The sequence below is a fragment of the Pezoporus occidentalis genome, unplaced genomic scaffold (genome assembly GCF_034315485.1).
Source record: "Pezoporus occidentalis ecotype Australia unplaced genomic scaffold, CSIRO_AGI_Poc_V1 ctg117, whole genome shotgun sequence".
NCBI classification, from domain to species: Eukaryota; Metazoa; Chordata; class Aves; order Psittaciformes; family Psittacidae; genus Pezoporus; species Pezoporus occidentalis.
Window position 1 is genome coordinate 609178 of NW_026912961.1, and position 26027 is coordinate 635204.

Below are 26027 nucleotides of genomic sequence, written 5' to 3' on the forward strand. Positions count from 1 at the left end.
TGCCCACTGCCCTCCCTGCTCAGAGGCTGAACCGTGGCATTTGGTGAAAGGTCGCTGGCTACAGTTTCATTTGGCACCGTCCAAGAGACTAACATTTAAAATCAGCTAGAAAAGGTGTCACCTTCAAGGCACAGGACTAGTTTAATATGCCAGTGGAAATCTGAATCACCTCTGAGAGCTTTTGTGTAAACTTAGAGCACAAATCTCCCATCAATCTGTCAAATGGAGGTGTTCATGTTTTTACTTTTCTATACTGTTCCCACCCATCCTACTGAGTGGTCCTCAGGCTTAAAAACAATCATCACACACTTTTTAAACAATCTGATTTTTCCCCTTATCACCCTTAAATGCTAATTATGTGTATAGCTTAATCATCAGTTTAAACATCAAGGTTTTTATCATTCTGTGGGATCGCAGTATTTATCTAAACAGGGTAAGGTTTGCATGCAACACAATCTTGTGCCTTTATCCAAGTTTTATCCTTTTAGTTCTCTTCTTGCTTTGCTGCTGGCTACAATGTTTCTAGAAAGCTTGAAAGTAGAGTCTGTGTTCTTCACATATTAGTCTAAGTAAGTTAAATTCATATTGAAAGAATGTTATACCAGTCTCTTCATCTCCTATTATTAGTTAGTGCTTGTGTGTCCCCTTTTGCCATTTGTCTGTCAAATCTTTTTACAGTATAAAAGCCTACCTATCACTTAAAAGATCTATAAATCTAAGTAGAATAAATAAATATATATTCAGCATATTGTTTTTACTTTTTATTTCATTATTTTGCCTTTAATCTTTTGAGCAATGCCACACCGACATAAGCTGCATGTATAAAGTAACTTTCTTTTTCTCATAAAATTTTTCACAGGATCCACACATTTTTCATTTGTTCTGAAAACAGTTTCATCAGTATATCTATGCCCTATCTATTACTAAAACAAAAGCTGAAATGAGTTTTGGATTAGTGCTTAAAGGCTGGAGAAGGTCTGGAGAATGCCACAAAGATTATCCAAGGACTGGGAAGCCTGCTATGTGAGGAAAAAAGGCTCAGAGAATACCTTATCAGTATTTAAAGGGTGGCTACAAAGAAGATGGATACTCCCTTTATACATATAATCACTGGGACATCTAGTGTAGGTCATGCTTGGCCTAGAAAGATTGGACCAGATAATCCCTGAGGTACCATCCAACCTGGTACTCTATGACAGATTCTATGACTGATTCTCCTTGAGCAGCAGCTCAAAGCACTGTGACTTATATATACTAAAAGGTATTCAGGACCTGTAAAAAGCATCTGAGGATTTTTCAGTTAAAAAAAAAAAAAAAGGAAAATAGTAGGAAAAAACAAAAAGAGGCAAATAATGGACTTGCTCTGATAGCACCCTTTGAACCACTAAGTCCAAAACAAACTTTCTGTTAGAAGATTATCTGAACTTTGTCTTCTTGACCAATGTAAAAGATCATTTGGAATCAACAGAAGAGCTGCATGTGATGTTTTGACAGATGTTAGAAGCAACAGGCCAAACACCACCCCATTTCTTATTTGCTAATTTGATTTAATATACCACTGATGTTCTAGCTATGCAGCAGAGGGATTTTGCATTAGAAGCATTTTAGTACCGGTCAGGCTGACAACTGTCATGATGGCAAAATAATGTGTAGAATGTAATGGCTGTACCAAAAGCAGATCTCTTTGCATTATAATGTCAAACCTGTCCCCTTCTTTTATTAATAGCACCATATGCTATGCCAGAGCTCACTAGGTATGTTATTTTCTTGTTTTGTACAAAGTCTGTTTGAAGAAAGAAAGTCTCAACCTGGTAAAAAGTACTCGAATCTTGTGACATGAGTGGGATTACATAGTTTTAACTACAGCACATTTGTAGGAAAGAGAAAAACTAATCTTCAAGATCACTTTGTTCTACCATTGCCTTAGAGGCAAGGTCTGCCTGCTGCTTCACCTGAGGAGCTCTGCTCATCTGTTCCTCCTCCTCCTCAAAATGAGACTTGAATAACATCCTCACAAAATAAGCACATGGGATGCAAGCAGCACTGAACTTGTTGCTAGTGCTCAGTGCTGTCACAGAACCATAAAATCATAGAATGGTTTGAGTTGGAGGAGACCTTAAAGATCACTTAGTTCCAACCACCCTTGACATGGGCAGGGGCACCTCCCACTAGACCAGGTTGCTCCAAGCCATGTCCAACCTGGCCTTGAACACTGCCAGGGATGGAGCAGGCACAGCTTCTCTGGGCACCCTGTGCCAGTGCCTCAGCACCCTTACTGTAAAGAATTTTTTTCCTAATATCTACTCTAAATTTCCCCTCTTTCAGTTTAAAACCATCACCACCTGCACTTGTAAAAAGTCCCTCTCCAGCTTTCTTGTAGGCCCTCTTTATGTGCTGGAAAGCTGCTTTAAGCTCTTCCGGAAGCCTTCTCTTCTCCAAGCTGAAAAAGCCAAACTCAAAGCTTGTCTTCATACAAGAGGCACTCCAGCCCTCTGAGCAAATTCGTGGCCTCCTCTGGACTCACTCAAGCAGGTCCACGTCCTACTTGTGTTAGGGTCACCAGAGTAGAAGAGGTGTGTGGTACCGTGGGCTATTTCCCAAAGTATGACATTTATTGATGACAAGCACACTTTTGTCTTCCAAAGCTTGCTCTGCTGCTGTGGGTTTTGGCCAGTGGTGCATGAAAAGTGTTTGTGTGCCTGTACAGCACTCATCCATTGCATGGAGGGAGAGCTGGAAAGCAGCAGCTGCTGATGGGGCAGCAAGGCTGGAGCCCTCCCAAGCACAGGCTTGCTGTGCACAAGCAAGAACCCCCAGGGAAATGCAGCTAAGGGAAGAGCAGAGTTCGATCCTGCTATGAGTCTGCACTGGGCATGAGTGGCCCTGGAGTGCAAGAGCAGCGGGCAAGAACCAAGTCCAAGGGGCCCAGGGGATCCCTGACATGGAGCTGTGCTCAGTGCTGCAGAGGACAAGCAGCAACCCCCAGGGGCAACCCTGGAGTCTAGAAAGCTTCCTCCCCCCTGGATGCAGGGCACGAGGACCACCTGCATGGATCATGAGCAGGCACCTAGTGAAAATGGCCCAGAGAAGCTCTGGCAAGGTGCCATGCTCAGTGCTGCAGAGGAAGGCAAAAAACTCCCAGGAACACTTACGAGCCCACTGTGGGGGAAAGGAAGCCTTCCTCCTCCCAGCTGCAGGGCGCGAGGGGCCACCTTCGTGGTGCATGAGCAGCAGGCAGTAACCTAGCCTGAATGGGTCACAGGAGCCCTGACAAGTGGTCATGCTCAGTGCTGCAGAGGAAGGCAGAAAACCCCCTGGGACCAGTGCCAATCTGCCCCGGGGGAAAATTCTTCTTGACCCCAGCATCGGTGATCGGCTATCCCTGAGCATGGGAGCAAGACCTGCTCCTGGTCCACAGGCTGGTCACGCCTCCTCAGAGATGCTCAAGCCCTATTCTCCCTCAACCTGGAGCCACCTCAAGAGTGGCCAAATGCCCCCGACCTGATTGACCTTGAGGGCAAGAATTCTTCCATGCCTGGCAGGGCACCAGTGGGTGCTCCCTTTCAATGTATCTGCATCCCATTTCTCACAGCTACTGCCCCTGGCTCCATGGGGAACGAGAATGGTGAGCTCAGCAGTGCTCCTCAAGAAGGCATTCCCATTACTGGGCCATGGCTATCCAGCTGAAAAGGATTTCTGTCCCTCAGATGAGCTTTGAAGGTGGCCCCAACAGGAACTGACCTTGCAGTGTAGAACATCCAGCAGCCTCTTCCAGGCTCTGGTCTTCTTCCCTCTGCCCCCTCTAAGTAATTCCAACAGCTCATGGACTTCTCAAATGTCTCTGGGCTGCCCCCAGGCCATTGGTGGCAGAGGAACATGGGAGGATGATCCCTTTTATGCTTCATTGTGACTGCTGTGTTGCTGGGTGGTGGCACTGTGATATGGGGGTAAGAAGGTCCTCTGTGTGCAACCCTGCATGCTGCCTCTCTGCCCAGCATCCTCTGGAGGAAGGCCTTTGGGGTTTGATGAACTGTAGTTATGTCCATTAAATGGGTGATGGGATTGTAAACTGTCACCTCCTGACTTTCCCTCTGAGCTCCACCACACCTTAGGAAAAATGCTGTCAAAAAGCAAGAGCTGATAAAATTTGAACCCTGTAGGGAAGACTAAACTGCTCTAAAGCACTTTTACAGGACTTTGAAGTGACTCAGTTAATGTTTTTCTGCTCCTTACTGTCAGTCTCAAGGAAGACCTTTGCTTGAGGCTAGTTTCAATGTAGAAAACCTTAGCAATCAAATCCCTTTAAAACTCTCCACATGATGCACTGTTCATAGGTGAACAGATGCTTTTAGGAAAATCCAAAGAAATGCTAAGGATTAAAAGAGGAATGCAAAGGGAAATCAAAACTCTGTGCCTACAGCTACAGTTCCTATTAATGAAAGCAAAGCTAGGTATGTTTTGTTACTGAACTTCGTTTCAGTCTTCCTGGCATGATTTTAGTGCAGTAATTTGGGTTAAATGAATGATAACAATGAAACTCAATGAAACTTTTCTTGTGTAACTCTCAGTTTTCTTGTTTTGCTTGTGGGCTTTCCAGATCTTCTGCTTAAAAACAAGAGAGTGCTGCTAATAAGTAAAATGAAGGCTATAACACGTAATTGTTCGTACTTCCTTATCTGAGTGGGAAGACAGTGCTGTAATTAAAGTGCAGAATTCCATTGTTCCAGACAGCATGTAGCTAGTTCACTGACAATTCTGTCTCCCTTCACATTAGCAGCATGTGATGCAGGTATATTGCTTGTAAGGAGTTACAGGCAGTACAATTGCAAATTTGGACATACCTATATTTACACGGCATACTACAATACCAAAGCTGACATAAAATTTCATTTTGTGAGTTGTGAGACAGACATGCTTAAATCAGATAAGCTTTGTTTGTAAATTATTGAAGGTGCAGTTATTTTGTAACCTATAAAGCAACACCTCACCAGTACCTCTCATTCACACAAGCCCTATAATATTACAAGTAGCGCAGACTGGGAATGAAGTCATTAAAAGCAGATTGCAGTAGACCAACTAGCATCATAAACCATTTTAATAAATGCATGTCTAGATGCGCCCTGCACTTCCTCTTGATTCCCGTGGGTTGTGCTGTACACTTACAAAACCCTCCTCTATGGAGAGGCTGAAAGAGAGCGAGCAAGCAAGGATTAAGGAAACATAGGAAGGGGAATTCATTGTCCAGAGCCACAGCATGGCGGATGCTCTGCTGTGGGGCACTAGGACTCGTGTGGTTACCTACACCCTATGTCTTCATTTCTTGTGCCTTGCAAATTGTGCGTTTTGCCTTGGCTGTGCTGAGCTTATTGCTGAGTGGCAGGTACAGGAAAGCAGTTTCCAGCTAAGTGGACAGCGAGATTTTTCCATTACAGTCTAATGCAGAATTTGAGTATGTTAATAGATCTGCACATCATGAATTCCAGTGTTTGGGAAAAGCAGCTGAGCACTGGCTGCTCAGCTGTAGTCCCGTCTCTGGCTCCTTTTCTGTATCCAGAGGAGCTGTGGAGCCAGCCTGGGGTGCAGTTATTCTGAGCCCTCAATCACATGGTCTCAGAAACATCTTAATAAAATCTGACCAGCAACACAGACAACAGCTTTGCCTCAGAATAAAACAGCTACCCAGGATCTCCGCACTGCAATAAATTGTCCTGTCCAGCCGAGGAGTGAGGAACTCTGACACCCAGCAAAAATGTCCGACAAAACCCCCTTCGAAACGGATATGCTAACGCTCACGCGATTTGTCATGGAGAAGGGACGCCGTGTTAAAGGAGCAACGGGGGAGCTGACACAGCTGCTCAACTCCATGCTGACTGCCATAAAGGCCATTTCCTCTGCAGTCAGAAAGGCAGGCCTTGCCCACATGTGAGTCCTACCTAGCTATAAGGGGAGGAAGAGGAGGTTAGAGAGACAGCTGCTTGCACAGGAAGGCTGGGGAGTGGGCAGGGATTCACAAATACATTGAAGTGTCTTTTTTAAGCCAAGTGACTGTATGTATGAGGCCAGAGCCTGGATTGTCAAGAGTGGGAAGTGGGAAATCTCTTTTTCTGGATTATTTTAATATCAGCAGAAAGGCAGACATTTAAACTAACTGCTGTTACTCTAAAAATGTAAGCCAGAACATCAGTGCATTGCTCACCTCATCATCCCTTGTAAATGTTGATATTGATCTACTTTTAAATCTACTGTGAATTTGAAGAATATCACACTGTGGTATTTTCAATGCAGAATATCACACCATGATATTTTTTGCTAGCATCTGAACCTGGTGCTGAGCTATGCAAATCAGAACTTGGCTTATCTTTGGGAGCTGATGTTCTGCCTCACTGCAGTATAAGTGATGGTCTGAAGCAACAGACCTGCAAGAAATGCCATATGCTGCTACGCATAAGTGCATTTCCCTTTTCTTCCTCAAGCAGTATCAGGGGTACAGATGGGGAGTCTTAAAAGGCCCTATATGGAAAACAAAAAACACTATTTGGCATGTAGTTGTTTGGCAAATAAATAAAGAATTGCCTTAGCAAAGCCTGGAATGAACCAAGCTGTTCCTCACACAACCAGATGAAATAGACATCAGTGTCATTGTTTTAATGGTGATCTATCTGAAGCAGTTCAGAGAGTTGGAATATCCTAATAAAATTATGTATTTAAAATATATAGGTTTTGTTACGTATTGATATACATGTTTCTGTACGTTCCTGTGTGTACACATGCATACCATGCATAAGAAAGACAGGTAATATATTTGTTAAGAAACACAACATTTGTCATTTGTTGGGCTTTTTGTTGTGGGTTTGTTTTTTTTTTCTTCCTGTGGAAACACCAAAATGTGTAAAACCTTGAGGGGGGGTGGGGCTTGTGCTTTGTCGGCTGTTAGACCATTTGGCCAAAGTCCTTTATGATCTTTGCAAACGGTGAATTCAATGTCTCAGTACTATCACTCTCACTTTAGAGGTATGGAACATAATATGTAGAAAGGACATGAGGCATACTCAAATTTAACCACAGCACCAAGCTCCTATGCCTTTAGCTGTTAAACTATAATTTGTCTCTGTACTCACTAGGTGAAGCTGAGCTGTTTTGCCTCCCTGACTTAGAGGAACAGTTGCTTTTGTCTCATTTTAATCTTTCAATATGCAGCCTCTGAAGTGTTTAATAAGTAGGAAGAACCTCTATTTGATATACTAGAGGTAGAATAGCCACCTAGTCTACGGGATACATGACTACTGTGCTAATGAATCTTCCCCTCAGAAATAGAACACCTGTTATGTTAACAGCAAATGTCCTTTTCAATAAACAAAAGATTCTGGTAATGAACCAGAAATATTTGACGTAACCAAACACACAAATGAGTAACTTGCACCATTCAAATTACACCAAGTAACCATGAAAATTCAGAAATTCTCATGGCAAGCTTTCAGCCAGTCACTGGCTTGCATCCATCTGTATTTGTGAAGCTAGAGAGCTCTGATTTTTTTAGTGCCTCCAAATAGACACTGTGAAGTGTCTCCTTCGATGTTAAAGACCTCAGCATGAATTTTTAGCACATTTGCCATTCAAAAGTAAAGGAAGACTTTTTCCAAGATAAAGACTTGAGCTGGGAATGTGCCTGAAAACACACTAACTGAAGAATGGGTGCTAAGGACTCCCTGAAAATCATGGTTCTTTCCAGTATCTCAGACTTGGCACTCAAAAATAGAGTGCCCCAAACACTATACTTCTGAAAAGCTCAGGCAGTTTTGAGCTGTGAGTAAAATAAAAGATTTACCCTGCTTCCAGCTGATGCCTGCTGCTGACCAACACCTTAGGGACTTACTAGTTGTCCCTTTCATTTATTTTTCTTTCTCCATAATGAATAAAAGTGTTGTATCTATTTCCTTCATGATTCGTTATACTTCTAAGATGCCCAGACCATGCGCATCAGGACTAAACAGTGCTTCCTCAACTAGAAATCTCAGAAATACGTATACTACCGTATACTGCCTCATTAATATATTGCTAAAATTGGAATAGGGAATGAAAGCATCATCTTAACTCAGCCAAGGGCCACTGAATGAAACAGACCTTGATCCTGGAACACAGTTCAGCATGAGGAATTATCTGGAGATGTCTTCAATGTTTCTGTTTTTGGGGTGGTTGGGGACTGAGTAGGGGAGCGTTAAAGGTCATCATGGAGCTCTGAGCAGCCAATGGCAGAAAATAATGCAGATGCTAACTGCCTCTTCTCCTTCCTCAAAGCTGCTGCCAGCTGTTTGTGGGGTTTCTAGGGAAGCCTGGCACCCACTGGGTGGGCTGGGGGCTCTGGTCTGTCCTGGAGAACGTCCAATCAGGAGCAAAAGGACCCAGATAAACCCTCAAAAATGATGCCTTTCTTATGCATGCTTTTGTTTTTTTGAGCAGCAGCAACCATCTCGTAATTCACCTAGTAGTTTAATCCAAAGATTAGAGGTGTGGGAAGATGAGAGGAAGGAGCCATCCTGACATGGGTTGGGTTTTTTTCCCTAAAAACCTGTAACATTGGCCTCCCTCCAGTTTCTTGATGTTTTCCCTTTTCTGTAGGTTTGGTATAGCTGGCACTGTGAACGTGACCGGGGACGAAGTGAAGAAGCTGGACGTACTATCCAACTCCCTGGTGATTAATATGCTACAGTCCTCCTACAGCACCTGCGTCCTGGTCTCGGAGGAGAACAAAGAGGCCATCGTCACCCCCAAGGACAAGCGGGTCTGTACACCGGCTCGGGCGACAGCAGGGGGCAGTCGTGCTCCACGTGTGGAAGCCGACCCTCCCCGAGGGAATGCGGAGCATTTGCGCTGTTACTGCGTTGTTTTGGTTAATAACCGTGGTGCAGGGCCCGGCTTCAACAGCCAAATGAGCTGTGCAGGGTAAAATTATCATTAAAGTTCTGTGAAGGGGGGATACAAATAATTTTTGATCTTGCTAACACGCTCCAGATCTCACGTGTATGCGTACTAGTGTATTCCCTGGGCGCCAGTGCAACAGCTTTGGATTACATTAATAAACCGGCAACATAAAATGACAGGAGAGGCTGGCAGAACTGGGGTTTACATTATGTGTCCAGAGGAAACACCTGACTGTTTCATTAGGCTTCCCCCAGGAGGGGATCCTATTGCAGCAAGATACTGCTCACACTGATGTAACCCAGCCTTTCCCCAAGATGTTTTCTTACTCTCAAACCTCCCATCACAGGCAAATCCTTTAGTCTGGAACAGAATGTAACCAAAAAAAAACCTACCTTTATTTACTTGAGGAAGATGCTTGCTTCCAGAATGAGTCACTCCTTTTGCTTTCAAGTGATTTCTTGCAATACTTGGCAGCAGAGGACTGCTCCTTTCTATCATCAGATTTTGTGCTGTCTGTGCAGAAACATGCTCTCTCCTCTTTCTCTGGCAGGTCCTGCAGGGAGTGGGTCTTATGCTGCAGGGCCAGCTGGGCCAACAGCACAGCTCTCTCTGGCAAGCCATGTCAGGCATGCTTGCAGGACTAAACACAGTGATAAAAATACGGGTTTTGTCAAGTAAAAGGAGAGAATAGTGTAAAAATATGGATCACTTAATGCTTCCCTTGCCAATTCTGTTTTAGGGTAAATATGTGGTGTGCTTTGACCCCCTTGATGGTTCTTCCAATATAGACTGCTTGGCACCAATAGGAACAATATTTGCTATCTACAAGAAGGTAAGACAACAAAGCACACATGGCATGATATGCTTGGTGAAAGCAAAATTTGTTGGGTATGTCAACTTGCTTAGTTTCTTTCCTAGGTTCTGTAAGTGATCCACAGAGCCTGAGAAAGTAAAAGAGATGACACTGGAGATTCACATGTGCTAAAATGCTGCCTAAATTCCCAGGAAGGAGACATTCAGCCCCATGAAATTGCTGTGTGACAGCACTTCCCTCCTTCAGCCACACAGACACTTAAACAAAACCCTTTCACCATTAGGCAGCTGGGTAGCTGTTCAGTGATTCTTCACTCGCTGCAGGTGAGCTGAAGGGTGTCACAGTGCCTGTGAATCACAGTATTTGTATCATGGATACTGACTGGGGAGGGCTGATGGTCACTGCCTGGACTGTATTATGGCTAGCAGTTTGGTGACCTCCCACTGCGTGTTGTGTGCTTGTTACAGATGGGAGTTTATAAGCATGCTAACAGTGAAAGCCACCTGAGGCTGAAGGAAGCAGTTACTTACAGCCATCAGGGCCCTGACAGTGTATCTGCTCTCATGGGGCTGTACAGAACAGCAACTGTGCAGGCAATTAATGAATGTTAATAGAGTCATGCCAAGTCTTGTGATTTGATTGTTAATCTCTCAGTAGCTGGTGTTTTTCCTAAACCCTGAGCTTGCAGTCATATGACTATGAGAGACCCTTGGCCATTACTATTGTGAAGTAACATTTACAGTACTGCAAAGAAGTCTTTACAGGCTCAGATGCTACACTTCAAACATATGAAGATAAGTTTTTAAAGTCTGTCTCACCTTCTAACTCATAATTTTCAACTGGCTAGTCCTCCTTTTTTACATTGTTAGGCAATACACGAATCATCACTGCTGAGAATATGCATCTACTAGCAAACCAAATAGTCAGGGCACAATCTCTACAGACTCGTGACACAAGCCAAGTGCTGGAAAATGGCTGCCCACACTGTTAATGGTTAGTGCAAACCCCCATCATAGATGCAGGCCTGGCCAAACAACACTGAGATGATGACTGGGTATGGTTTGTGGAAAGAGCAGTCCAGGACTACCTCCGGTATCTTCCACCATCTTGGTTTTTGCAGGGAAAAGAGTTTAGCTGTATGGATACAGTTGATGCCATGTGTTCTTATGGTAAGCAAAGGGGCCCCCATCCTTTTCACTTACCTCTCTAAATATAACCTAAAAGACTACAGCACCTCCTAAGATTTACAGTGGGCAATAGCTGTGTTGTCCACTGTTCTTAAAGTTGGTAAGCGGCATCACATAGACACTAAACATTAGCTTTAAAAGCAAGTGTTCAGAATTCCCTACCATCTTTAGCTCACCTGATAATGAGTATGAAGACTACAGACTGCCTAGTCTTCCAAAGCATTCTGCTTCAGAACAGAAACATTCCCCAAAAGACTCATATTGTTCCCAAATGTTCAAGTTTTCAATTTATTTTCTGATCCTTCCACTGTTGTTGCTCTAGCATAATAATGGACATGAGCCGACAATGTGTGCTTGCACCCAGAAGGTCAATCTTGGCCAAAGGAGCATGACCAGTAGGTCGAGGGAAGTGATTCTGCCCCTCTACTCTGCTCTGGTGAGACCCCACCTGCAGTATTGCATCCAGCTCTGGAGTCCTCAGTGCAGGAAAGACATGGACCTATTGGAGAGGGAGGGACCGGAGGAGGAATACAAAAATGATCAGAGGGATGGAGCACCCCTCTCATGAGAAAAGGCTGAGGCAGTTCAGCTTGTTGAGCCTGGAGAAGAGAAGGCTCTGGGGACGCCTTATCGTGGCCTCTCAGTTTTTTAAAGGGACCTGTAAGGAAGATGGGAAAAGACTTTTTATCAGGGTCTGATGCAATAGGACGAGGGGTGATGGTTTAAAACTAAAAGAGAGGAGATTGAGGCTGTGTGTTAGGAAAACATTCTTTACAGTGAGGGTAGTAAAACACTGGCACGGGTTGCCCAGAGAGGTGGTGGATGTGCCAGGCTGGATGTGGTTCTGGGCAACCTGATGTAGTTGGAAGATGTCCCTGCTCATTGCAGAGGGGTTAGACTAGATGGCCTTGGAATGCTTCTTCCAACCCAAACTGTTCTACGATTCTAGTTAACATATTTGTTGTAAAATACTGTTTCTAAGTTTCTGTTTTTCATGTGGGTGGATACCCTTCAGCACCTCATAAAAAGCACATTACACTGCTTTGTACAAATGCTTCATGTACAAAAGAAAACCCTGCTGCTAGGATGAAGTGTGGTTTGTCAATTATAAGAATAACTTACCAATTTTCCCTGGGAAGTTAGAAACAATGTGGAATTTACAGTCTTTCACTTGCATGATTCTTTCCATTAAAATTCTAATTCTAAAGTACATATTAATTAATGCACCCTCCTCTCAGAAAAGAAAATTTTATAGCAACACTGCTAACTTTAAATACTATTAACTTCAAACCCTTTGAAATAATGAAATAATAATAAGTGCTTTGTTGATTGTTACTGAAGAGTAGTACGAAATTAATAAAAGTGAGATGTTTATCCTGATGGATGAGAATCACTTAAGAAAGAAAACACAATTTCAAACTATTCAAGGTTCCTTTGGAAAAGCTATAAGAATTGTAATTCCAAAGGATGATCCTTAGCTCCTGTCTGATATTTATTACCTTCCAGTTCTCAGATGATTATCTGATTATCTCACCATGTCAACACTTCATTTCCACAGGCCTACCCTCCAGAACTGAAATATTTTGGAAAAAAAAAATAATCAGAAAATAAAAAATTAAAAAAAAAAGGATAGACAGCACTTTTCTACAAAGGTCAGACTCAGTGCCAGCACATTGCAAACCTGAAAATGGTTCTCTGGCTGCTCCCGGTCCAGAGCCACCACCATAGTGGCAGGAAAGCACTGTGTCAGTTTCATAGAGAAAACCACCAAAAAATAAATGTCATCTGAGGTTTATTTAATTTTCCACCTGGCTTTTACTTTGATAAAGTAAAAATGCATGGGTGGTATTGATAAAATAAGCAGAAACATCAAAAAAGCAGGGCTGAGGGAGGCCCCTTGTGGAATCAGTGGAAGCCAGAGCAAGCAATAGGACATTGGCAGTCACTGCCGCTAAGGGGCTCTCGGCTGCTGCAGTGCAGAGGGTGGTGAAAATATGTATTTTTTGCCTGGATTCTTCAAAATTTTTCTTGCCACTGAGCTGAATCAACAACTCTCCGTTCGTACTGCATATACATGATATGAAACTCTGCTGCTTTTGTTTTGTTCTTTTTAAAACTTGTATCTTTGCACAGTACCTCAGATGCATCCATTGTCATGAGGACAACATCCTCCCCTCTATGTGGTCCCTCATGGGGAAGGCATAAGAATTCAGTTAAATGCAATGGATACTCATGAAACACATGGTACAAATAGAGACCTCTAAACCAAGTCCTTCTGGAGCTGTAGCCGGTCCTGATCAGAACTCCTCCCTGTGATGTCAGGCAAACCATACATGCAAATATTTTCCAACTCAGATATCACCCAAGGGTACCCCTATAGCAAGACTCTGCAGACCTTGTTTCATCTGCTTCACACCACCAACGAGACAAAGTGACTGTGTCAGTGCTTGTCAGAGCTCTTTTGCAGTCCCTCTGCTTACTTCAGTGCTTTGCATGAAGACCTCTCAAGAGGTTTGACTACCACCATTTCATAGTCAAAATGTAATGTAAAGGAAATCCATCTGTGCACTAGAAAGGACTGAAAATATTAGCAGCTATCATAGTCTACCGGCCAGCTTAATTCCCTGCTTCGTTTCACAGTGCAAGGTATTTGGCAGGACTTCTGCAGTCCTAAAAATGAAATATCAGCCGATCTCTAGCTTTTTTACATTCTGACAAGCTCTGCAAAATATTTGTTTGAGTTTTTTCCTTCCTTTTGGAAGCTGCCTCTAGGAAATGCAGTTGTGAATTAGTATGGAAAAAACAAGTTAATTCTGCCAACTGTACATCTCCTGATGGAAGAGTTCCTCTGTTTTTTCGTAAGAGTCAGCAAATGTGTGGTTTCTCAGCCATGTAAACATAGAAATGCATTTAAGAGATAGGACTGAAAAGCTCATCTCACAAGATATTTTAAGTCAACAGCACATGTAACCAGCAGCAACGTATACTATATAAACATCGTGCTCTACAAAGCAAACCTGTTTACTGTATTTATACAAAAATATTTTTATTCAATGAGAAAGCATACAAAAACCTAGAATGATCATAATATGTTTGCAACTAGTTCTGTAAATATGTTTATTATAGACAACCATTGCTTTTGATGTTGAGATGTGCCATGGAGATACATTTTTGAAAAAGAAGATGCTATATGTAAGGTATAATCCTTGTATATTCTGTAAAGACTGTTTAGCAAAGGATTAGCCACTAGTCGTCAGTACTCAAAGCTCTGGAATATACAAACAGGGGTTTTAACCAGGCTTCCTTCATTACATGCATTATAACTTCGCTGAATAAGCAGCTTGATGTAGAGCACTTCCAAGGGACTGCATACAAGATGTATTTGTACACAATCTATTTCAGCTCCTGTGACAAACTGGTTGGCAAAGGGAATTTTTTCCACAGAAGAACTTGGCAAAATAATACTAATAAAAATTTTTGAGCAAAATATACAGCTAAAAACTGTAAGCCACAGTAACAAAAGTAACAAAATCTTTTAGTTAAAAATGAAAATATTTTGATGTGGAATTTGTCTTCATATGCCAAGAAATATGTAGTTTTGGTGTCTCTCATCTCAGCTTTCCTCCAGGTGTTGGCATAAAATGATGAATGGGATCCCCAGGTTACTCTTAGCTTTCCACCTTCATAGGACCCTTATGGGCACCCTGAGAGTTACTTGCTCTCCGGTGTGCTCCTCTCCTTGGAGGAGAGGTGTTTTTCTCTGTAAATTATCTGCGGAAGGCATTCTTGATTATTTAAAGAATTTACTCAATATTCATGAAATATTTTATTTCCTACACAAAATAGTCACTGATTTTTATTTTTTTAACCACATATTTTGGAATAGACCTGCTATTTCTATTTAGCTGCTACTTAATCTAATTAAGCCCATGCACTCACTGAGAAATTGTCTGAGTTTGGAACAATAAAATGCTAAACTGGGATGGAAGAAAGGATCTCATTTTAATTCCTCACAAACCACCTTCAAAACATCCACAGAAGACCCTTCACAACTGACAAGCCTTTAAAAAGAAGCATTACTATCAAGCATTCCCTACCCATTTTGCAGTCCCAGGTACCCACCCGTGTCTGTTATTCTTCCTTATCACAGCTGTCAATCTCTTGTAAGTCTTGGCTAAGACACCCCCCTATTGCTGCCTGGAAATATTTGCACCAGGTCTGAGTTGTTGTTGTTCAGTGATATCCAAACCAAAATACGAGTGTCAGAAGGTGATTAAAAGCCTGACTTGAAATCTCATGTGAATGTTCTATGTAGAGTTATATATACACACCTCCATACATTAAACATGCTACTTTATGTATAATTATATATATAATTTTATAAATAGTTTTTTATAAAAATTTATTTTATATTTAATTTGAACATTTATACCACTTCAGTTACCCATCTCTTCACCAGCAGAGACCGATGCACAGTCTTGGTTCCATCATGTTGCACCATCTATGCTTTTATTCTGATTACTGAAGCGGTTTGTCTGTAATACTAATGACAGCACTCACCTCACAGTTATTTCCTGTGAGGGGTGTCAGAATGATAGCTTAAATTTATACTTCCAGAAAATTAGTGCTATGTCTCAAATTTCTAGTGATCTGGAATTAATGGACTGTGCTGTAAAGCTAAGGTATCAGCTTTTACTGCAGGTATTGTATTGATTGCATGACATGTAATAAATACCAAACTCTCAACATCCTGTCCCAGCATGCACATGTGCTTGTACCAAACTTGCCCTGAAGTACTGAGAACAATCTCCACTTCAGTTGTTTCAAAGGCCTGCATAGAAACAAAAGGGAAATCTGCCCCACAACATTATTGAAAATTTGTTTTGATTGTTTCTTGTAAGAATTTAACCTTCAGTCCAATGGTAATTCTTCCTCAGGAAACAGACGATGAGCCCTCTGAAAAAGATGCTTTGCAGCCTGGACGCCATATTGTTGCTGCAGGCTATGCCTTGTATGGGAGTGCTACACTGGTTGCCCTCTCCACAGGGCAAGGAGTGGACTGCTTCATGCTCGATCCGGTACAGTCATGGCGTTAATCACATTGCCATAATCTTTTAGAGCCTTCTGTGCTTGGATTTAATCATTTTAGTTACTCCTTGTCTCTAATCTAGGCTATCTATATGATTCTTGTTTTCACCCATGTCCTGGAGCATCCCACCTCCACCTTACAAGTATTTAATAATACATTAATATGTTGGTTGCAATACCTCTATTTGGTTTTTCTCCTCAGTGGAGTGTAAGTTATGAGCATTCCAGACTGCTGTTTTGCACAGACACTTAAGAAAACTTACTCTGAGCAGTGTCTTTGCCTCCAGTTAAAGGACTCCTGCTTTTAGATTGCTCTTGATTTTTCTCTCTGTAGAAGAACCTCAGCATGTTCTGTGTTTAGCTGGGGGCAAGGACCGTTTTTCAATACAGTTCATGCAGAGTGATGTCTGATTGCCTGAGTGCAATTTGGATTTATGGCTAAGCCTTCTAAGCTGCATAACCAACAATTTGCAAAAGCAGAACCATACCCATACAATTGGACATATGCCACCCCTTGGTGCCCACCCCTGGAGCCCAAAAAGTGTTACTGGAGGAATGCAGAAAAGAGACCTCTGGTTTGAAAGAAACATTAGATGAAAGCAATACTATAGGAGGTTTTTTGATACAAGAATGTGTAAGCGGCGAGGAGAAGCAGACAGGCCAACCCAATATGGGTGATAAGCAACTTCTACTTTATTTGTGACGCAGTTCACACATATATAGGAGTGGTATTCAGCCACTCCTCCTTGGCACAACAGTATTGGTTAGCCCCCACAGCTTCCTCCACATTCTCCTCCCAGGTCCGGTCTCTGTCCACCTGTGGGGGCCACCCCCTGCCTTGCTTGCACAGTCCTCCAGAACTCTATGGTTCTGCTCTTAGAGTCATTCTGCAACAAGAATGCATTACTATGAAACTTCTTTTAACCTTATAAACAGGCTTATACCAAGTGTGAGGAACTGGGAGCTGAGATGCTCTGGTTAGAGACAAAGGAGTAGAAGGTGGAAGTTGTACTCAGACTGCAGACAGCAACACCTGGGGGTAGCATTCACTTTAAGATATTTAGGCAAGACAGGCAAGAAAAGTTAAAAAATCAGAAGGCAGTGTAATTTCTTAATTTGTAGCCTTAAGATCTGTGGTCAGAAATTCATTATACATCTGTTTTCAGGGCTGCCTGGTGTTCTTTCAGTATGCTAACTATTAAGAGTTGAATTGCTTTTTATTTATAGTAATAATGTGACAAGTTTTCATGAACTTAACCCAGATTCTGTGCTTTCTGCTCTGTTTGAAATGCTATCAAGCTGTACAGAGTCTGTTGCTAAAAGGACCAAGCTGTACTAGAGTTTCTGCCATCACTAGTGTAGCAACTGTTACAGAAAGCCAACAAGATTTTCTGCTGCTGGCTAATGGCTGGCCTACCATTTTCTTCTATAGGGTCTTGGTGAATTTATTTTGGTTGACAAAGATGTTAAAATCAAGAAGAAAGGGAAGGTATACAGTCTGAACGAAGGTTATGCGAAGTATTTTGATCCTGCAATGACAGAATATTTACAAAAGAAGAAATTCCCTGAGGTAAGAAAATATTAGTACTGTATCCAATGTACTGCGGGCTGGCAAGCACTGCATTCCACAAAGTCCTGGATGATAGGAAAGGATCTGAAGGCCCCACTGAGTTCAGCCCCATATAATCCTTTTGTGCTGTTGGGTCCATTTTGGGTATGTATCCAATGTGTTTTTTTCTGGCGCCCTGATGTCTTTCATAACTTAAACTTTGGTAAGTAAATTCATAGCTTGTTCCTCACTGTATGGAGGAAAATGTGTTGTACATGAAGAACCAGGTTTTTCAACAAAGCTCTGAAACTGTGCCAGCAAAAAGTGGTGGTATCCTTATTTTCTACCTTATAGGAGTATGCAGCTCAGTCATATGTGCAGCTGAGCATCTGGGGCTAGATTCCACATACTGCTCAGAAGGTGCTTTCAGGCATCTGGGTGGCATCACCTTCTCCTCCCTGTACATGTTTGCATCTGAGGTATGCAGTATCACTCTTGCACTATCATCTACTTGAATTATATGGAGCATGAACCGACTCACATGTTGGGAAAAAAACCCCAATGGTGTAAGGCATACTTTCAGTCTATTCTGTTAAGAGGATTATACTGTAACCTTCAGAGGGATAAAGATGAGAACATCCTGCACCTGATGAACTTCCTTGTGGAGACATAGAACTCTGTATGACCTCTAGTCAACCATAGCAGGATATCACGCAAGCTCTCAATGTGGAAAGCTGGAAGCTCCCTAGGAAGTGTGGCTATGTGAAAATTGATGTACCCAGTAGAAAACTTCAGCATATTGTACCTGGGAAGTTAACAAGTAAGAGTTTAAAATATAATCCTGTGAGAAGCTCCTTCTCACATATATTGCAATGCTGACCTCTCATTTAAATGTGTTTTCTGTATTATCAAATTGTAGCTACAAAGGGTGCCGCATCATAGCGTTTTAAACACATTCATTTTTAATATTTGAGGTAATTTTGAAACTTCAAATTCTGCTTTCAGTCCAGCTGTGAGAGAAGCAGAAGACCACAACACAAATTTCATACTTCCTGAAAACTAATCCAGCTGAGAAAGAGAAGGACATCTGTGCCTCTCATTCTGCTCATGTTATGCTGAGCTACGTATTCAGTATAATGCACTAACACCAGATTTACTAATTTGTGTTTTTTGCAAACCACCCAAGTGCTGCTTAAAGTAAAACTCTCAGTCAACCCCAGGCAGCCTCAAAAGATCAAACTCAGTGGAATGATCAGGCAGATATTTCACCACAGGCTGAGTGAGGACAGCTCTATCATGTGATTCACTAATCCTTAGGACACACAGGAAAAACCTCATTTACAAACACTATTTTATCTTAAATCTGTGCTTCATTTGAGGAAAATCTTCTGGAAGTGTCATTGCACTGATGCAATAGAAGTTTGCAGAAGGTGTTTTTGTTACTTTAAAGCAAAATACCAGTGGTGCATAGGTTATTTAGGGCAGCAGAAGCCTCCTCAAGGGTGCTGAGCAAGCACATTGCTTTGCTACTCTGAGAAGTAGGGCTGTCTGCATGAGAAGGGCCAAGGCACCAGTGTTACTGCCACAAAGCACAAAAAAGTTCCCTGCCTATCTGAAAGCTTGTTAGGAACCTGACTTTTGGAAACAGCATATTTGCTGTTATTTGCATTGTGGAAGGACAAACAGCATATTTGCATTGTGGAAGGACAAGAGGGAGAACGTGTCACCACACTTCCATAGCATGAAAACTGCTTCCTAGCATCACCTGTAAACCTTACCAGCTACATTGGTGATGATCCTACCTTCCCTGCAGCACCCAGACAGCGCATTGCACAGCTTTGGTATCTTTGTCTTCCTCTCTTCAGTATGCAGAAGGGCACTGGGGGTGTCTGCTGGATACCTCCCGCCTGTGACTTGAGGAGGTGTGGGGCATGGGGGACCCCTTCTTACTCAAGCAGACCACTTTGATCCTGTGGCCTTCTGGTCACTAGAAGCCAAGAGACTAGGCATTTATTTTAGCTATTTGTCACTACCTTACCCCTTTTTTCCTTTGATCCTACCTGTATTTCCTCCCTGTAGTTCTTGATCAATATGCTGTTCAGATGACACTAACATTGCCAGAAAGAATCAAAAAGTTAGAAATAAAACAGGAAAAATAGGATGCTGTCTTGTATTCTGTATCACTGTCATTAGCAATCAAATATTACAAATCAACTGTTTATGGGGAGAGGAGATATTTTCCCTCACTATGTAACCAGCATTCCAGATCAGACAGTTAAGGATTTGCCTTAGCAGTGACATCAAAAACTTAGCAACAGCACATTTTAGCACAAAGCATTCTTCTGCCAGTCAGCCAAGATGTGCCTGAGTGATATTAAGAAAACTAATAAAAACTCTGTGCTTTTGTTACCATATCTGTAGGTGGACCAAGGGATGCAGGGTTTTGCTGCTGTATTTTTCTCCCCCCACTCTCCTAAGTCATTACAGTTATGCAAGAAAAACATGGTCTTGTTTTGCTGTGGATGAACATAGCTGTTGGAATATCTGTGGAATAAAGAAGTGATAAAGTAACTCCCATCACATTGTGAAATAAAAAGAATCACAGGACCTATCTGTTACGAGCCATTTTTTGTTCTTTTGGGTTTAGCAAACAAAAAAAAACGAGGGTGAAACTGAGTGCAATCACAGGTTTACTCAAACACCATGAATGCTGACTAAGGGAACATCAGGGTTTTTCAAATCCTTCATTAGCATCAGCCAAACCAGTGTGAAGTTCTCACTGGGCAAACACACAGCTTGATATTACTCAGAACTCAGTATGGAACTCCCTATCACTCATGCTCTGCTTTTTTGTTTGAGAAGAAAGCGTAGGCAATATGCCGACACACACGCAACACCTATTAAACTTCTCATCGGTAAGACAAATGCATAAGTGACCAAACATGAGAAACGAGAAGTAGCATTTCTAATAACTGAAAGGACTATTTATTCCTCCCATGCAGGTAGCTGGACTCTAAGTAAGTGAAGCAAAAATTTTATTTCAGTCTGTAGTTCCAGAGATAACAGAATGAAGGACTTTCTCATATGTAATTTTCTCAGCACAGATTCAGCTCTGTGTTTCTAGAAGATAAATTTCTATCAGGGTAAAAAGCAATTAAAATTGCAAGTGTGATCTCGTCATCCTCACATAACAATGCCCCTATACACATAAATTGTGTAAATGACCTGCACATGAATAGGAAATCCAGCTCATCCCAACTGCATCTGGTGATCTGTACTCAGGTGGCCCAGCTCTGCCAGGATCTTTCATTAGACAACTGATCCAGACAGAAAAAATGTGCAGAGGTCTTTTCAAACCTGTAGCATTTCAATACACAATTGCATGTATTAAATGTGCACAAAGTCCCAGTGTCTAATAATTTTCGGAGGAGGCACAAATTCCTCCTCTGCTTCATTGAAGACAGAGTGAAATATACTGACAGATTTCTTGGCATAGTAGCTTTCAAAACGCTTTCCTTCAGTTTACATTTGTATTGTGTATCTCCTCCTTATAAAAGTACGGTGATGCATTGCTTTCCTCAGGTTATATATTTGGTGTATATAACTTCTATTTGTGCAAGACACCTTGTTTGTCTTCTATATTTCCTACCTTTCCTTACCATTTTTATAACCAACAAACCTGGCACTGATACGAATACTCCCCTGTTTGCTCTTAGTAAAATGAACTCTCCTTCAATTGCATTAATTTCTCAGCTTAGTGCAAGGAAAACCATATTCATGAATAAACTGCTTTCTCTTAAACTAAGCTGCAGAATGAATGTTATGATCAATTTCCCAACTTGACGAATAGGCTAGAAGCCCACTGGGAAACATGTAGACCTGTTGTGAAAAGTGACACCCTACGTCTTGCCCAGGCTTAGGAAACGGTGAAGGATCAGCAAACAAATGGATACCTTGTTCTGATAATGCCAGGAAGTTTTTACTCACTTTGCAGTGAGTTTGCAACCCTCGCTTTTTCAGACTGGGGATTGATACCAAATTACAGGTTGTGCACTCAAATTACAAGCAGCTTGTTTTCTATGCTGTGAATACAGCTCTTTAAAGTGCTTATTTTAGAACTCCATAGCCAATCTTACAAAAAGCTAAGCTTCAGGCTGGTTTAGGCATTTATAGTGTCCGTAAGCAGCCATTGATGTAAGCAGATTTGATTCCTGTTTCGTAAGAAAATTATATCTGTCTGTGCTACTAGCTGTCTAGCCTGGTAGATTTAATGCTTTACTCTGTTTTTCAGGATGGCAGTTCCCCGTATGGTGCCAGGTATGTGGGCTCCATGGTAGCTGATGTTCACCGTACATTGATGTATGGTGGGATTTTCATGTATCCTGCTAATCAGAAGAGTCCTAAAGGAAAGGTAAATAGTTTGACTTACTGTCTGGTGAACTTAGTCAACCTAATTCCTCTGGTTTTCCCACAGAAGTAAAGGAATAGTTTATATATATAAACGGATAATAATTTTGCATCCCCTGGAGAAAATTATTAATTGCTACGATGGTCAGCTATCAAATTTAGGCAAGAAATGTAAACAATTGTCTATTTAGGCAATTCCCAATTTAGGCCAGATATCTTCCCATGTGCTTTCCTATTACAAACTACTCAAATGATCTTCACCGCAACCAAGGGCTTTATTCATCTTTCTGAAGTGAAATATTTCAGTACCACAGAAACCTGCTGAGATACCTGTGACAGCTGGCATAGCTCCGGGGGGGTGGGGGGGGGGGTGGGGGAAGAGGAGGAGGAGAACAAATAAACAAGACCCCAACCAACCAAAACCAATTAAAATAAACCAGCAAAACCCCCTCAACCCATTAAACAGTGTGGATCTGTTTGTGTATCAGAGCAACAGACAAAAAAAGGAATTTGCTGTGTGTGAGAAAATTTGATTTGCTGATGGGCCTCTTCAAATTAAACTTTTTGTTTTGAAATCTGTGTTAAGCCATTGGTGTAGAGAAAATACGAGAAACAGAACAAAATTACAAACGTACAAAGTACAGAATTTTATAAAAATCAAGATTTCTGCATGAGTTAGCCTACATTGACTGTTTGATCTGGTTTGCACTGCCATCATGAAATAATGGAGAGAATATTGAAAGAAGCAAAACTACTACCATTACAAATGAAAGTTTTCTTCTTTCCTTCTCAGAGGGCAGATGTAGATGGTATTTTCCACATAAACCTCTTCTTGATAGAGAGATCATGCCTTTGTGGCAGGTACCTGATCATTATCTTCTTAAAGACAGTCTATGCACCTAGCTGAAAGGAACCAAATATCATAGCAAACATAAATGACATGCATGTAGGCTCTAGCATATAGAACTCCTTCATTAGGTTAAAGAAAGAGCTAAAACAAAATGCTCAATAACCAGTACTGGTTCTATCAGCCAACAAATAGATCCTCTTTTCAAATTAGATATATTAAATCATAATTTTTTTATCAATTTAAGGCTTATAGTTATCTATTAGGTGAAAAATGTTAAACCAGTCTGGAGACAGAGCCCATCTGAAGACCCGTAAGTGCAATTGCACTATTATCTGAAGGAAAGCTGCTTTATTTAAGCCACACAGTCACAGTATAAGCAGTAAGAAACTCAAGTTGTGGTTCCACTGCTATATTCTGGCTCATGATCTTGCAATAGTTTGCCACGCACTGAGAACAATGGAGACTATTGGTCCTATGTTGCCTCTCAGGTGGAGACCTTGTACCAGAAATAGCATTTTAGAAGATACAAATGAAGGTGATATGTGTTATTAAGTTTTTGACACATGGTTTCATCACAAACAGCATGATAAAGGAATGATGGGTAGTAATGTCCTGTGTCCAACCCGTTTCTTTGTCTCTTTATACTGTTGCATTCTGTCATGATTTCTTTTCCCCAGGAAATATTCTCTCTTTTGCACATATGAACAGCCCTTTAAACATAGTATGTACTAATATTGTCTCACATAAGCACTTCATAGACCATCAAAGATTCAACTAAACCTATGCAAACAATGTCTGTTAAAAACCAGCCAGCTACTATCCGTGTCCTTTTAAACACAGAAACTTTTGGCATATGTCCCAAATAAGTTTGCATTCCACACAGGCACTCCAGAGGCAACTTTTTTACAGATGTGAACAGATATCAAGGTCCAAACCAAAAGTGTGTCCATACCAAAAGGGAAAATTTGCTTTTACTAATTACTGCAGTTACTTCTGAAAACGGAGTAGCTATCTGGATGAGTTCAGGCAGTTAATATCTATTCACATTTCTGAAGAGTGAAAATGAAATACTGAAATTTGAAACCAGGAGCATCAAGTTTCAAACTCCAAAATATCCTGACCAAACACAGTGTGATTACCCCAAGCTTTGACGTAATGCATAAAGCCTCCATATGAGAAGAGATTGTGACTTTGGTTTCCGGGTACTGTTAACTTAGCTGACTGAACTTTTTTGCTGATGTCTGTGAGCCTGACAGCTACTTTTGACATTTTTGGCAAAATACAGTTTCACTGGTGCTGCACATCAGTCCATCAATTTGGAAACGATGGTGGTGATGCTTGGATGCAGGGTCTGTACACTGTTCCTCAAAACAGAAGATGTTAAGGGAGGTGAGAGGAAGAAAGTGAAGAAGGTGGGACTGAGAAACATTGCTACTTAGGTCAATTGACAAAAGGAAGGTTAGGTTCTGGTAAGTTCTTTGGTGTAATTTCCCCCAAAGGCAATCATGTGCTCCTTCTTTCTTTCTAGCTCCGACTCCTCTATGAGTGCAATCCTATGGCTTTCATCATTGAGCAGGCAGGTGGGATGGCAACTACAGGGACTGAGGCGGTGTTGGATGTGAAACCTGAGAGTCTTCACCAGAGAGTCCCTCTCATCCTTGGTTCTCCAGATGATGTGCAAGAATACCTCACTTGTGTACAGAAACATCAGAAGAGCAGTTAAAGGCTTTTTGGCATCAGAACTTGCTCATCCATCTTCAGTCTGCAGGAAAAGCTGTACCTTTCAAGATGGTGGATTCTAGCAAGCAGCACCCATCTCCAAGTGAAAATCCCACTTTATGAGAACAAGAAAATAGTGGGAAAAACAAAAAAAAAAATCATCTTTTCTTGCAGACAAGCATAAAAAAAAATCCTCTGATTTATGCAGTGCAAATTTAGAGACAGAGGCCTGATTGTTAAACAGGAGCAAATTACTTTATATAGTATTAACAAAGGAAGTGTATTGTGTCAGTACCCTCATTTGATGTGAAGCTTTACATCTGAAACTACATGGTTGGCATGGTTTTCACATCAACATTTGCAATGCCATTATTTGGATTTTGTGTCAGAGGTTTAATTGCAAGGTGCTTTTTATCCTGACAGCCCTGAGAAGACCAAAAGTCTCATGTTGTCAGAAAACAGTGTTTTTAAGCTTCAAATTATATATGTCTTGGGTAATGAATAAAGATGAAAAGGCTGCAATGTTGCTAATGTTGCCAATTCTCATAAGAAGGAAAATGCCTTCTGCTATTGCAGACAGGTAATTGTCAGTGGCACAAATTCCAATAAACTGTTGCTATGGATGTGACACTCAGATCATGCCTATTCCCTGTTTATCCATTGTCCTTTGCAACAGAAGATGAGCTATCACCACAAAGCTGTTACACCTCCATTTTCTTTTACTTTGAAAGGTTCTAATTTCAGATTGAAGCTTGCCCTTTTCTACACATTACACTGGCATTCCTACCCACTGCCAGTACACCCATCCTGTCGGTACCCTAGGGCTGTCTCAGGTTTGACACTGCCTTAGGAGATCAGGAATCAGCTCTGACACTAGCAGACATTCATTAACCAAAGAGAGCTATTAATTAAGAGAAATGTGTGATTATGTTAAGTGACAAGGGTGTGAAAACTGGGCTTTAGGTCACTTCAGGATACTTAAGACATCCTGATACCTTTTTAAGCCTCCTGTCTCATGATATGGATGTTTGTTTGGGCAACCATCTTGATGTAAGCAATTCCTGCCCCTACTGCTCATTTTCACCACTACTCCACGCCCTCAGTCATGGGTTACATGGAGTAGTGTTGTCTTGTATGCTGGTACAAGACTTTATTAAGAACATTCTGTGAATTACAGTAGGACACAGATAGGAGAATTTCATGCCAGAATAGACTTAAGTGCCAGGAAACTCCAGTGGCTATTTTTAAACTTACAACTATGGTCTACTATTCAAAAAGAAGCAGGCTGAACAAAGGTAAACTGCAAATTATACAGCACACGTCTTTATCCTTAGGCGTTGTTACCCCAGGGGTGAGGGTGTGATTTCAGTACTGCTTCAGGTATCAAAGCACTCTTTTCACAGGTGTTAATCTGGCCCTCTGTAAAGCTGTAACAGTGACAACTAGCCCAGGATCAGCAAGTACACTGTGTACTTGTTTATTCTGCTCCTCGTC

The 26027-nt window shown here is 41.6% G+C and overlaps 1 protein-coding gene across 1 annotated transcript; it reads left to right on the forward strand.

The window, feature by feature from the left end:
- Positions 1–5592: 5592 nt before the first annotated feature.
- On the forward strand, positions 5593–24669 carry LOC134174956 (fructose-1,6-bisphosphatase isozyme 2). The gene is made up of 7 exons (XM_062640353.1): positions 5593–5922; positions 8617–8779; positions 9659–9751; positions 15858–15998; positions 17441–17578; positions 21849–21968; positions 24343–24669. Exons 1-7 carry the CDS (start codon positions 5750–5752, stop codon positions 24535–24537), a joined length of 1023 nt encoding a protein of 340 aa, XP_062496337.1. The 5' UTR covers positions 5593–5749; the 3' UTR covers positions 24538–24669.
- Positions 24670–26027: the final 1358 nt, after the last annotated feature.